Source organism: Bufo bufo, chromosome 1 (assembly GCF_905171765.1).
Source record: "Bufo bufo chromosome 1, aBufBuf1.1, whole genome shotgun sequence".
Taxonomy (NCBI): domain Eukaryota; kingdom Metazoa; phylum Chordata; class Amphibia; order Anura; family Bufonidae; genus Bufo; species Bufo bufo.
The window spans coordinates 221482371-221495439 of record NC_053389.1 but is presented as its reverse complement, the minus strand read 5'-3'; the positions used below and the strand labels follow the sequence as shown (position 1 = coordinate 221495439).

The 13069-nt window shown below is 44.3% G+C and overlaps 1 protein-coding gene across 1 annotated transcript in view; it reads right to left on the bottom strand.

The window, feature by feature from the left end:
• The window catches only part of LOC121000988 (solute carrier organic anion transporter family member 1C1-like), a 238257-nt gene that overhangs the window by 42570 nt on the left and 182618 nt on the right, over positions 1-13069 (bottom strand). The window contains exons 10-11 of the mRNA XM_040431879.1: positions 7971-8166; positions 7725-7890 (exon numbers count right to left, since the gene is read on the bottom strand). Coding sequence (XP_040287813.1) covers positions 7725-7890; positions 7971-8166 — 362 coding nt within the window. The remainder of the gene's footprint in view (positions 1-7724; positions 7891-7970; positions 8167-13069) is intronic.

Below are 13069 nucleotides of genomic sequence, written 5' to 3'. Positions count from 1 at the left end.
CCAGCTCTGCTATGTCTGCCTTGTTCACAGGAGCCCAGAACTGTACACAGTATTCCATGTGTGGTCTGACTAGCGATTTGTAAAGTGGTAGGACTATGTTCTCATCACAGGCATCTATGCCCCTTTTGATGCAACCCATTATCTTATTACATGTCAGAGGAAAGAGGAATGGTGAGGAGGAAGGAAGAGGATGAGAGAAAAGAAAAGTATAGAAAAGAATACAGAAAAAAAGTCATAACAAATAAAGCATAGGAGATACTAAGAGACATAAATCCACAATAACATATTTACTATCAACCCAACTTGAAAGAGAGGAAGCCATAGACACAGGAAAGTTCTCTCCCCCCCCCCCCCTCCCTCCCAATCTGGTTTAAAAGGAGACCTCTTAGAGTCTTAACAGTATAACAAAACAAGCACTATATGATCTTGCATGAAATAAACATAAATACTAATTTGGTAGGAGACCAGCAAGTGCATAGAGCTGACAAAAAGGCTAATAAGCCAAATCAGGTTTGCGTCACCTTTGAACGTGTATTTACACGTGTAAAACACAAATCTTTATTAAATCTCTCAGAGTAAAAGGTACAAGTGTGGAGCTGGACTGAACCAGCTCAACCAAAATGCCAAATTGCCCCCACAGATACATGGCTACATACTCTGTACTATTAGTGTAAGTAGCGCTCTCTGTGCCTATATAACAAACCACCTAACTGGCTACAGTGTATACTCCGTAACACCTAATTACTGCACATTGTGTCACATAGAGTGATGGACATTCCACTAACGCTGCCCATTCATACAGCTGGAGTCCAGCCAAACACCCCTATTGTAGTCAGTCAGGGTTTTTTAACAAACTACTGCCGCTAAGCGCTCATATATATCACTTGCTAAACTATGCTAATCGCTCTCTGAGCCTTGGCTCGACGCGTTTCTTAATATCAAACTTGATCAGGCGCCCTACAGCAGACGCATAGTATTGTAAAACAGTATCAGAGCGATATTGCGCTTCCCTCCATGTGTGTAGAGGCAGCGCTCCAGCACTAGTGCGGCCATGAAGCGGCCACCAAAAGTGCGAATATTTAAACACGAAGCTCCTCCCATACCAGGCACGTCCACCCAGTGTCATGTGATCGGAGCGCAAAAAAGTAATCCCAAAGTGCTCCTACTCACCAAAGCTGACTTCATAAGCGGGGGATCTAAACAAGGGACAATTCCCCACAACATTATAGGGATCAACATGGCGGATAGTTGAATGGCTTGGAATGGTTATACTTTAGAGACAGGGACATGTGAGGTAAAACCTGCATTTTAATTCGAGGATGCTCATAAACATCATGCCATATGCCAAGTGCCCCATACAGTATTATGTAAATATAGTATCACACCATTCAACCTATCTTTAGGTAGATAACAGTGGGGTATTATTAACAACCTTTAAACCTCAAAATGAATTAAATTAATTGTTAACATTATTTAAATGGAGCCCCAAAGATGAGGGATTACACCAACCCCTACCCACATTTACCTTACACACATGAATACATGTCATGAAATAGTGTGAGACAGGAGGCCCAGCTACGTGGTATAAAAAGTATGTACCTACAAAGAGTGACCCTACAGAAATATGGGACATATTTTCAAAAAGAGGAATTAGTTATAGAGGTTAGATATTATATTGTGATACCAGCCAGATCAATGAAAGTATGACAACAACAGCCCTGTTTATAAAAAAACATGCAAAAGATATGTGCAGATATGGGCGTACAGTTTTTAAGCAAAAAGTCCATTGTGCTTCTTTTCTGATAAGGCTCCGATCAAAGTTGCCTCCTCTTGGGGATGGCCTTACAACTTCAATGCCTTGAAATTTGATCACCCCTGAGTCCCCATTATGGCACTAAACCACATGACGGGCCAAGGATGTGTCTGCTTCATTTCTGACATCCTTGAGGTGCTCCCAAATTCTTCTCCTAAACTCCCTCCGGGTCTTTCCCACATATTGGGCGCCGCAGATACAAGTGACCAGATATACCAGGCCTGTAGTTCTAGAGCTAATGAAGATCCTAATGCCTAAAGTTCTACAGCTAATGAAGATAGGTGATGTCCGTACGCGAACTTTGACAGGTGCCACCTTTCTTGATAGCACCACATGCAATGCAGCCAATACAACAATACGTGCCCCGCATCAAATTTGTTATCCAATCAGAATTATGAGAAGGGGATTCGTGAAAACTGTGAACCAATCGATCCTTGATATTCCTGCCTCTTATGTATGTGATAGCTGGGGTTTGTACCACCAGGTGCCCAATGTCAGGGTCAGCTTGCAAAATTCCCCAATAGCGAGACAGAATCTCTCTCACTTGATTATAGGCTTCATAAAACTCACCAATAATCCGAATCTGATCCAATTCCGGTGACCTGTTGTGAGGAATCATGAGAGATTCTCAGTCACAACCCAGAGCATGTTGATAAGCCTGACTTAACACTGAAGAGGGATACCTACGGCGTAGAAAATGCTGCTTAAGGTCATTGGCAGCCATATGAAAATCATGCATATTGGGGCAGTTTCGGCGAAAACGCAAATACTGGTCTTTCAGAATGCCACGCTTCAGGGCCAATAGGTGACAGCTATGCCAATAAAACAAGCTGTTAGTCGCCGTCTTTTTGCGAAAGAGCCGAGTACCAATGTATCCATTGGGATCCTTATATATAATGAGATCCAAGAACGTAGTAATACAATCATGGATCTCAGACGTGAAAAAAAAAAAACAGGCATTGTTATTTAGGCGCCGAACAAATGAGTCAAAACTGTTAATGTCCCCTTTCTACAAGCTCAGTACATCATCAATGTACCTCAACCAAAGTACAATGGATGATGCAAATTCAGCCATGTTATCCCCAAAAACCACATCACGTTCCCAACCCCCCAAGTAAAGGTTAGCGTACGTGGGGGCACAATGGCTCCCCATCGCAACGCCCTTTACTTGGTGGTAGATTTTCTTATTGAACATGTAGTTATTGTGATTCTGAATAAACTCCATCAGCTGTAATACAAATTCATTATGAGGCCACATGTGCACCCCCCTTTGCTGTAAAAATGAGGGCACAGCTGCACATTCCCTTTCATGTGGGATTGAATTGTACAAGGCCTCCACATCCAAACTGGCCAGCTGGACATCAACTTCCACCTGAAGGCCATCTACCCTTTTAAGAACTTCCATAGAGTCACGCACATACAATGGAAGCGAGGTGACAAAGGGCCTCAGTATTTGATCAACATAAGTGCTGATCGGCTGTGTAAGGCTATCTGTCCCTGAGGCTATCGGCCTCCCTTTGAGTGGCTCCAGGCCCTTATGAATCTTTGGCAGGCTATAAAAACATGCCATTTTTGGATGTGGAGGCAAAAAAAAAACACTTCAGAGTTTTACTGATGAGTCTAGATTGTAAGGCCTGCATGAGTATATCATTAAGCTCTTTTCGATCAGTTATAGAGGGATTGATGAATAAAACATTGTAGCACGTCTGGTCGTTGAGAATATTGAGGCACATGTCAATATATTGATTGTGGTTCATTATGACCTGGTTTCCCCCTTTGTCCGATGGTTTAAAGACAATCAACAGGTCAGATTACAGAGCTCTAAGCCCCTCCCTTTCAGTTTGGGTCAGATTATTATGCCCAAATTTCTGCCCATCCAGGGTACTAAGTTGTTGAACAACCATCCTTAAAAACATGTCCAAAGGGCATTGTCCCCAACCGTTGGATTCTTTAGGAATGGAGGTCTCAAATCAGTGAACCTTCACCAAGTCCCCTATTGCCTTCCACCCAGAGTTCTGCCAGAATATGGACATCTGCCAAATATGCACTGTCAATGCCTAACCTTTCGCATTCTAATCTGTCCTGTGTGACAATTTTTTTTTTCCATTTTAGTATACGCACAAACAGATGTAGGTCCTTGACCCATTCAAATTACCAAAAGGAATTGGTCGGTACAAAGGACAGTCCCTTATTCAACACCCCCAACTAATCAGGTGTAAAAGGAGGGTGAGCAGCAACGTGACCACTATATTCTGTATCTGTCTCGCCTTCAGATGAAGACGGTTCAGTTTCAAGTTCCAGAACCTTACTCTGTTTAGTGCTATAGTCAAAGATTCTCCCTTCTTTAAAGTCAGAGGTATCCCTAACGTATTGGAAATGTTTCCTCTCCTTTAGGGCTCTTTCACACTTGCGTTGTTCTGTTACGGTATAGAGTTCCGTCGTCGGGGCTCTATGCCGGAAGAATCCTGATCAGGATTATCCCCATGCATTCTGAATGGAGAGAAATCCGTTCAGGATGCATCAGGATGTCTTCAGTTCCGGAACGGAACGTTTTTTGGCCAGAGAAAATACCGCAGCATGCTGCGCTTTTTGATCCGGTCAAAAATCCTGAACACTTGCCATAAGGCCGGATCCGGAATTAATGCCCATTGAAAGGCATTAATCCGGATCCGGCCTTAAGCTAAACGTCGTTTTGGCGCATTTCCGGATCCGACGTTTAGCTTTTTCTGAATGGTTACCATGGCTGCCAGGACACTAAAGTCCTGTTTGCCATGGTAAAGTGTAGTGGGGAGCGGGGGAGCAGTATACTTACCGTCCGTGCGGCTCCCGGGGCGCTTCAGAGTGACGTCAGGGCGCCCCACGCCCAGAGTTCTGCCAGAATATGGACATCTGCCAAATATGCACTGTCAATGCCTAACCTTTTGCATTCTAATCTGTCCTGTCTTCAAAATGCGTTCAGTGTTACTATGGCACCCAGGACGATAATAAAGTCCTGGTTGCCATAGTAGTAGTGGGGAGCGGGGGAGCAGTATACTTACCGTCCGTGTGGCTCCCGGGGCGCTCCAGAATGACGTCAGGGCGCCCCACGCGCATGGATGACGTGATCGTATGGATCACGTCATCCATGCGCATGGGGCGCCTTGCGGTGTTACGGATCCGGCGGGCACTTCCGGCAAATGGAGTACACGACGGATCCGGACAACGCAAGTGTGAAAGAGGCCTTAGTTGAGCCGTGAATCTTTCAAATGTTTGTTGTAATATTCATTCCTTTCTAGAGAAGTCTGGATTACCAGAAAACTTCTGCACCGTTTCAATTTGTTCCCGAAGGGAGGCGGTATTCCTTTCAAAAACTTTTTTCTCCTCCTCCAGGAGCAAAGTCATGAGATGAAGAGAAGAGTCAATCGACCCACTTGGTAATAAACTCTGGGGACCTGATACGGGCCACAGACATAAGTGGAATCCTGAGGCCCCGTGGTACAATTTTTAATTTTAGGTAGGTTTCCAAAGTCTGTATTTCCCACCACCCTCTTATATGATCTTTATATGTATTCGTCAGAGACTTGAAAGAGATAGAGATGGTCAGGTTCTTATTTTCAGTAGGTAATTGCACATCCGAAAATACAAGTCTCGCCTCACTGTCCCAACTAGCCATATTGAATCCTCCTGCCAAAAATCCTGCCATCCCTAAACAGATAGAGTTACAAAAATCAAGGGCTCACAAAAAGGCTAATAAGCCAAATCAGGTTTGTGTCACCTAAACCTGTATTTACTGTAGATTGGGGACGCTAAAATAAAACACAAATCTTTATTAAATCTCTCTTAGAGTAAAAATAGGGAAAAGTATGCTATTTACTAAAATAATCAATAGTACAAGAGTAAGGTACAAATGTGGAGCTGGACTGAACCAGCTCAACCAAAATGCCAAATTGCCCCCACAGATGCAGGGCTACATACTCTGTACTATTAGTGTAAGGCCACAGCTTCTACTGGGTATAAAAGTAAAGCCACAGTAGCGCTCTCTTTGCCTATATAACAAACCACCTAACTGGCTACAGTGTCCGTAACACCTAATTACTTCACATTGTGTCACATAGAGTGCTGGACATTCCACTAACGCTGCCCATTCATACAGCTGGAGTACAGCCAAACACCCCTATTGTAGTCAGTCAGGGGTTGTTTAATAAACTACTGCCGCTAAGCGCTCATATATATCACTTGCTAAACTATGCTAATCGCCCCATCCTGGTCATCATGAGGACCACAGTATTTAGCCCCTTCAGGTGGCAGTAGTTGGAAGGTGTCTGCGGTGATCTCTCTGGCATTTAGGACTTACTACTTGCTCTCTGTGCAGGGACAAGTGATGTAGGGAGGTATTGGCCAGTATGGAAGGTGTACTATGGGTAATTCCAGAGATCCCAAAATCACCTGAAGATTTCTGTTTTTTAACTGGCAATAAGTTGAAAGGAATAACCCCTTTTTTAAATGCAGCAAGGAGTGGATTCAGGGCCTTTTGCAGATATAAGGTATACTATCTGGTCAGGTCTTTTAGGATGAGAATGGGTACACCGATAAACTGAAAAGCCCCACAAAAGATTGGTTTAATAGAGCATCTTTATCTTTAAAAAAATGAATTCTGCAAGTTATGTCTTTGGGGTGATTTGGGTCAGTAGTCTTGAGACCCAGAGCAGAAAATCCTATTTATTTTGATAGTATGAAATGCAGAGTGCTGGATAAAGTCACAAAAAAACTTTTATGCACATGCTTCCAACTGAGAAAGTTCAATGTCCTCACACAGGCCCCTAATTTTGAGATTATTCCTCTTCTGGTGATTTTTGTTGAGGTGGTTGAGAAAGTCAGCAATTTGAGAGGTATGGGACTGAAGGCCTAGCTTGTATGAGTCCTGAGTTTCAAGAACTTCTCCTCAGTGTCCTCCAGGCCAGCAACCTGATTGCTATGTGGTGAATGTCCTTTTGCAAAAATTCAATGTCCTGTTTACCAGAGGCTTCCAAACTGTGAAAGAGGCCCTCCATTTCCTGTATCCTTTGGATGGCTTTAATGTAGGGCTTCCAATCCCACTTATCCTCCTGAGTGGAGGACTGGCCTCATTTTCAGCCCCCTTGGCTCTTGGCCCCAAAGGAAGAAGTCCAAGATGGCAATGCACTTCCCAGTTCAAAGGAAATTGTGTTGAAAGTGTTTCTGCATGGCCTACAGTTGCTATGTTAGCAGTGCTCCTGGGTGTACCTTTAGGAGATCCAGAGATGACTGAGCTAGCTGCCAATGAAGATTGTAAACTCTGAGAGTGACTGCTGACGGTGAATAGGCATTCATATGTTTTGCTGCTTGAGGCTGTGCCCCAGATGGCTGAGATGAAGAAGCCATGTAAAACTGTTCAATTCTGCCAGGGTCACCTTCTACTGTCAACTTGGAGGTAGGGGTCATCTTTGCTGCACCATTACCCAGGCTGATTAGTTGAGTGCATGGAAGTGCTGAATTAGCAGGGGGTTTTGAGAGCTCAGGAAACTAGCATCTCACCGCACCATCAGCACTTGTTATTATGTACATCACACTGATTATTAAAGATACAGTATCATCGGGCGTACATAGAGGTCAATGAGCCCCATAGCAAGAATTTGAATTGGGCCTCCATGCACTGTTTCTAGCTCTCCCACTATCTGCCCAGGCTTTTCCCCTGCCATACCCTTTTCACCAGCTAGCAAACAACTATAGTACCATAAATAAACTAATCATAACCATATATCAGTCAGATTTTTTAGAAACATCACACTGATTATTATACACTCATTATATACATTCACAGTGCTTTTTATAAATGGCACTGATAATTATATACCTGAGCACAGATAATAAATACATGCTGAACTGATTATTGCTATACATTTTTATCACTCACTATGCTCTTTCCAGATCCTGTGGACGATTTGCAGCCGGCCAGACATGCCGACATGTAGGTGATATTATTCACTCCGCACACTGGATCCCACTGGTTGGTGGAGCAGCTACAGTCGCTGTTACAGTCGGAGATGAGCTGGTTGCCTCCTAATGTGTCCAGTTTGCTCCTAAGATACAGTAAAGGCGTCAGAGCCCAGCACCCCCTCATTATGTGCCCCCCCATCTTTATAATAACCCTGGAACCTACCCGTTATAAGACACGGTCATCCCTGCCACTTCAGGGTTCTCACATCCAATAATGAAGGTAGTGAAAAACAAAATGAAGGACACAAGATAGGAAATAAAGACCAACTTAGAGGCAGATAGCAATCCAAACTTATACTTCTTCATCAGCACACCACTCAGCAACATCCCCAGAGCCGCTGATGGCAAACTGGTAACTCCTGCAAAAGGAAATGAGAGCACTTAAAGGAATTGTTCCAATCCCTCACCAGATTCAAGATTGCTGTGCAGGGGCAGACCTGCCATACACTGTACAGTGCCAATGCCTGGGGAATAAAGGTGTGTGGGGGGGGGGGGGGGGGGGTAGGGGGTGCCCAAAGCCTCCTGTTGGTTACATAGAGATCTGGTACTTATGCATCAGGTTGGCAGAAAAAAGTGCCCTCCTGCATTCAACTGTATTGCTGTGCTCAAAGTTGAATGCTGCAGAGGGGGAGGCAGTATTGTGCTGCACTGTGGTATTTGGTTTTGCTGGGGCATTTTTTTGTGCTTCACTACACTATTGCTGGCCCCATCTACCTATGTTGGCCCTACCTTCTGTCAATTTAGACACGCCTATAACATGGGGCCACTTTAAGTTCCCATTTTGCCCCTGATGCTGTGCATGTGCACATCCAGCCATAAGTAAACATTTGCAACCAACTTTTCCCTTGCACTCATACAGCTAAAATTACAAATGAAGCAACTGTGCAAATATTGCTAAAAATTAATAAATAACCGTCTGCTCCGTATAGAGCTCTGCTGTAGATCTATGCATCGCCAATTTAACAGACAGCAAACAAACCTTGCATACAGTCTGATCCTGGAGTCGTGTTTCTCTACTCCCTAGTAAATGTACATTAGTAAATATAGGAAAGATATAATTAAGTGTGACTGCAAGATTTGACAATATTAGGTTTGTTTGTATCCTGTTGCTATGGAGATGTATACTTCTGCATAAGAGGTGTGGACATAAAATGGGAGAAGATTTATAATGAAGACTATATGCACACAATTTTGTATCCGTGTGCTATGGTATCTGCATTTTTGTTTTTACGAATGGCATACTGACCCATTAATTTCTACGGGGCCATGCACACATCACATTTTTTGAAGGTCCATTGTTTGTGGACCAAAATACAGAGAAGGCCCTGTGTAGAAAAATGCCATGTACAGTGAGGAACTTAGAAATCATGGAGGGGTCGGAAATTCACATTGCAGGTGCATTCCCACTCTGAGAGGCAGAAAAAAATATATAAAAAAATCAGGTAATCACATTGTATGATTTTTAAAGAATTTATTTGTCTTGCACTGCTGAACATAAGTATTTGAACACCTGAGAAAATCAGTGTTAATATTTAGTACAGAAGCCTTTGTTTGCAATTACAGAGGTGAAATGTTACCTGTAGTTCTTGACCAGGTTTGCACACACTGCAACAGGGATTTTGGCCCACTCCTCCACACAGATCTCCTCTAGATCTGTCAGGTTTCGGGGCCTTCACTGAGGAACACAGAGTTTCAGCTCCCTCCAAAGATGTTCTATTGGATTTAGGTCTGGAGACTGGCTAGGCCACTCCAGAACCTTGATATGCTTCTTACGGAGCCACTCCTTGGTTATCCTGGCTGTGTGCTTCGGGTCGTTGTCATGTTGGAAGACTCAGCCACGACCCATCTTCAATGCTCTGCTGAGGGAAGGAGGTTGTTGCTCAAAATCTCACATTAAATGGCCCCGTTCATCCTCTCCTTAATACAGTGCAGTCATCCTTTCCCCTTTGCAGAAAAGCACCCCCAAAGCATGATGTTACCACCCCCATGCTTCACAGTAGGGATGGTGTTCTTGGGATGCAACTTATCCTTCTTTTTTCTCCAAACACGACGAGTGAAGTTTAGACCAAAAAGTTCTACTTTGGTCTCATCTGACCACATGACTTTCTCCCATGCCCTCTGGATCATCCAGATGTTCATTGGCAAACTTCAGTCCGGTCTGGACATGTGATGACTTGAGCAGGGGAAACTTCATGTGAAATGCATGATTTGAAACCATGACGGCGTAGTATTCTACCGAAAGTGACCTTTGAAACTGTGGTCCCAGCTCTCTTCATGTCATTGACCAGCTCCTCCCTTGTAGTTCTGGGCTGATTCCTCACCTTTCTTATAATCCGTGATACCCCACGAGGTGAGATCTTGCATGGAGCCCCAGTCCGAGGTAAACTGACAGTCGTCTTTAGCCTCTTCCATTTTCTAACAATTGCTCCAACAGTTGATCTATTTTCATCAAGCTGCTTGGCAATTGCCCCATAGCCCTTTACAGCCTTGTGGAGGTCCACAATTTTGTCTCTGGTGTCTTTTGACAGCTCTTTTGTCTTGCCCATGGTAGTAGTTGGCGTCTGACAGGGGTGGACAGGGGTCTTTAAAGAGCTCAGACAGGTGTTACTAAGTTAAATTAATGAGTGGAGTAGAGGTGGACTTTTTAAAGGCACAGTAACAGGTCTTTGAGAGCCAGAATTCTTGCTGTTTATCAGGTGTTCAAATATTTATGTTCAGCAGTGCAAGACAAATAAATTATTTAAAAATCATACAATGTGATTTACTTATTTTTTAATTTTTTATTCTGTCTCTCAGAGTTGGAATGCACCTACAATGTGAATTTCAGACCCCTCCATGATTCCTAAGTGGGAGAACTTGCAAAATCGCATGATGTTCAAATACTTCTGTTCCTCACTGTACATGTAAGGCTGAAACAGATTTTACAGAACTTTACTTCAGTAATGAAATACACTGCTCAAAAAAATAAAGGGAATACTTAAACAACACAATGTAACTCCAAGTCAATCACACTTCTGTGAAATCAAATTGTCCACTTAGGAAGCAACACTGAGTGACAATCAATTTCACATGCTGTTGTGCAAATGGGATAGACAACAGGTGGAAATTATAGGCAATTAGCAAGACACCCCCAATAAAGGAGTGGTTCTGCAGGTGGTAACCACAGACCACTTCTCAGTTCCTATGCTTCCTGGCTGATGTTTTGGTAACTTTTGTATGCTGGCGGTGCTTTCACTTTAGTGGTAGCATGAGACGGAGTCTCCAACCCACACAAGTGGCTCAGGTAGTGCAGCTTATCCAGGATGGCACATCAATGCGAGCTGTGGCAAGAAGGTTTGCTGTGTCTGTCAGCGTAGTGTCCAGAGCATGGAGGCGCTACCAGGAGACAGGCCAGTACATCAGGAGACGTGGAGAAGCACTGCCAGAGCCCTGCAAAATGACCTCCAGCAGGCCACAAATGTGCATGTGTCTGCTCAAACGGTCAGAAACAGACTCCATGAGGGTGATATGAGGGCGCGACGTCCACAGGTGGGGGTTGTGCTTACAGCCCAACACCGTGCAGGACGTTTGGCATTTGCCAGAGAACACCAAGATTGGCAAATTCGCCACTGGCGCCCTGTGCTCTTCACAGATGAAAGCAGGTTCACACTGAGCACATGCGACAGATGTGACAGAGTCTGGAGACGCTGTGGAGAACGTTCTGCTGCCTGCAACATCCTCCAGCATGACCGGTTTGGCATTGGGTCAGTAATGGTGTGGGGTGGCATTTCTTTGGAGGGCCGCACAGCCCTCCATGTGCTCGCCAGAGGTAGCCTGACTGCCATTAGGTACCGAGATGAGATCCTCAGACCCCTTGTGAGACCATATGCTGGTGCGGTTGGCCCTGGGTTCCTCCTAATGCAAGACAATGCTAGACCTCATGTGGCTGGAGTGTGTCAGCAGTTCCTGCAAGACGAAGGCATTGATGCTATGGACTGGCCCGCCCGTTCCCCAGACCTGAATCCAATTGAGCACATCTGGGACATCATGTCTCGCTCTATCCACCAACGCCACGTTGCACCTCAGACTGTCCAGGAGTTGGCAGATGCTTTAGTCCAGGTCTGGGAGGAGATCCCTCAGGAGACCGTCCACCACCTCATCAGGAGCATGCACAGGCGTTGTAGGGAGGTCATACAGGCACGTGGAGGCCACACACACTACTGAGCCTCATTTTGACTTGTTTTAAGGACATTACTTTAAAGTTGGATCAGCCTGTAGTGTGTTTTTCCACTTTAATTTTGAGTGTGACTCCAAATCCAGACCTCCATTGGTTAAAAAATTTGATTTCCATTTTTTTATTTTTGTGTGATTTTGTTGTCAGCACATTCAACTATGTAAAGAACAAAGTATTTCAGAAAAATATTTAAGTAATTCAGATCTAGGATGTGTTATTTTTGTGTTCCCTTTATTTTTTTGAGCAGTGTATATAAGTCTGGGTTGGGCAGTGACACATTCTCCACAGACCACTGACACCAGTCTCCCCTCAGTCTCCAACTGCGACTTTCTAAGTGATAACAGTCCCAGCCGCTCTCCTGTAGCTATGTTGTCTTTAAAGCGGTTATCTAACCCCTATAGTCCATCCCAAGTTCCTGGGCCCCTCACATCAGGCACCGGAGGTTTCATCCAGCACTGGGTGCTGCTAGGGATGCTTGTCCCCATCCTGGCCTGCTACTGGCTGCCACACCCCCCACGCCGGATGTTTTCATCCGTGCGATGAGATGTAGCGGCGGCCGTTCGGGGATCAGAAGCGACGCGGGTGCTGGAGAGCAAGCAAAGTATAACCTGTGTGAGGTGCCCAGACATTTGGGGGGGAGAATTATAGGGGTTGGATAACCCATTTAACCCTGGCCTCAGTTGTCGCATCTGTCTCTAGAAGCTGCTCTCCTTGATGACTCTCCTCTCAGGGGTCTCTCTATAATCTTTTTCAGACTCTCCTCTAATCAGTCTCCATAACAGTTTTCACACAGCTCTACATCCACACCAAGCTCCGCTCCCTCCTCTCTAGCCCTTTCTACAAAGTCTGACTCAGTACACTCAGTCACCTATAATAATATATTCATTCTACATAGATAAATGCAAAACTTAAAACCAACCTCCGTTACCTATCAAACATAGTAAACAGTGTAATACAGGGTATACAAATAATAGGACAGGCTGCAGAGACATGCCTAACTCTCTTACATACACCTTTGAAAAAAATTTCTAATTAATTAATGTGGAAAA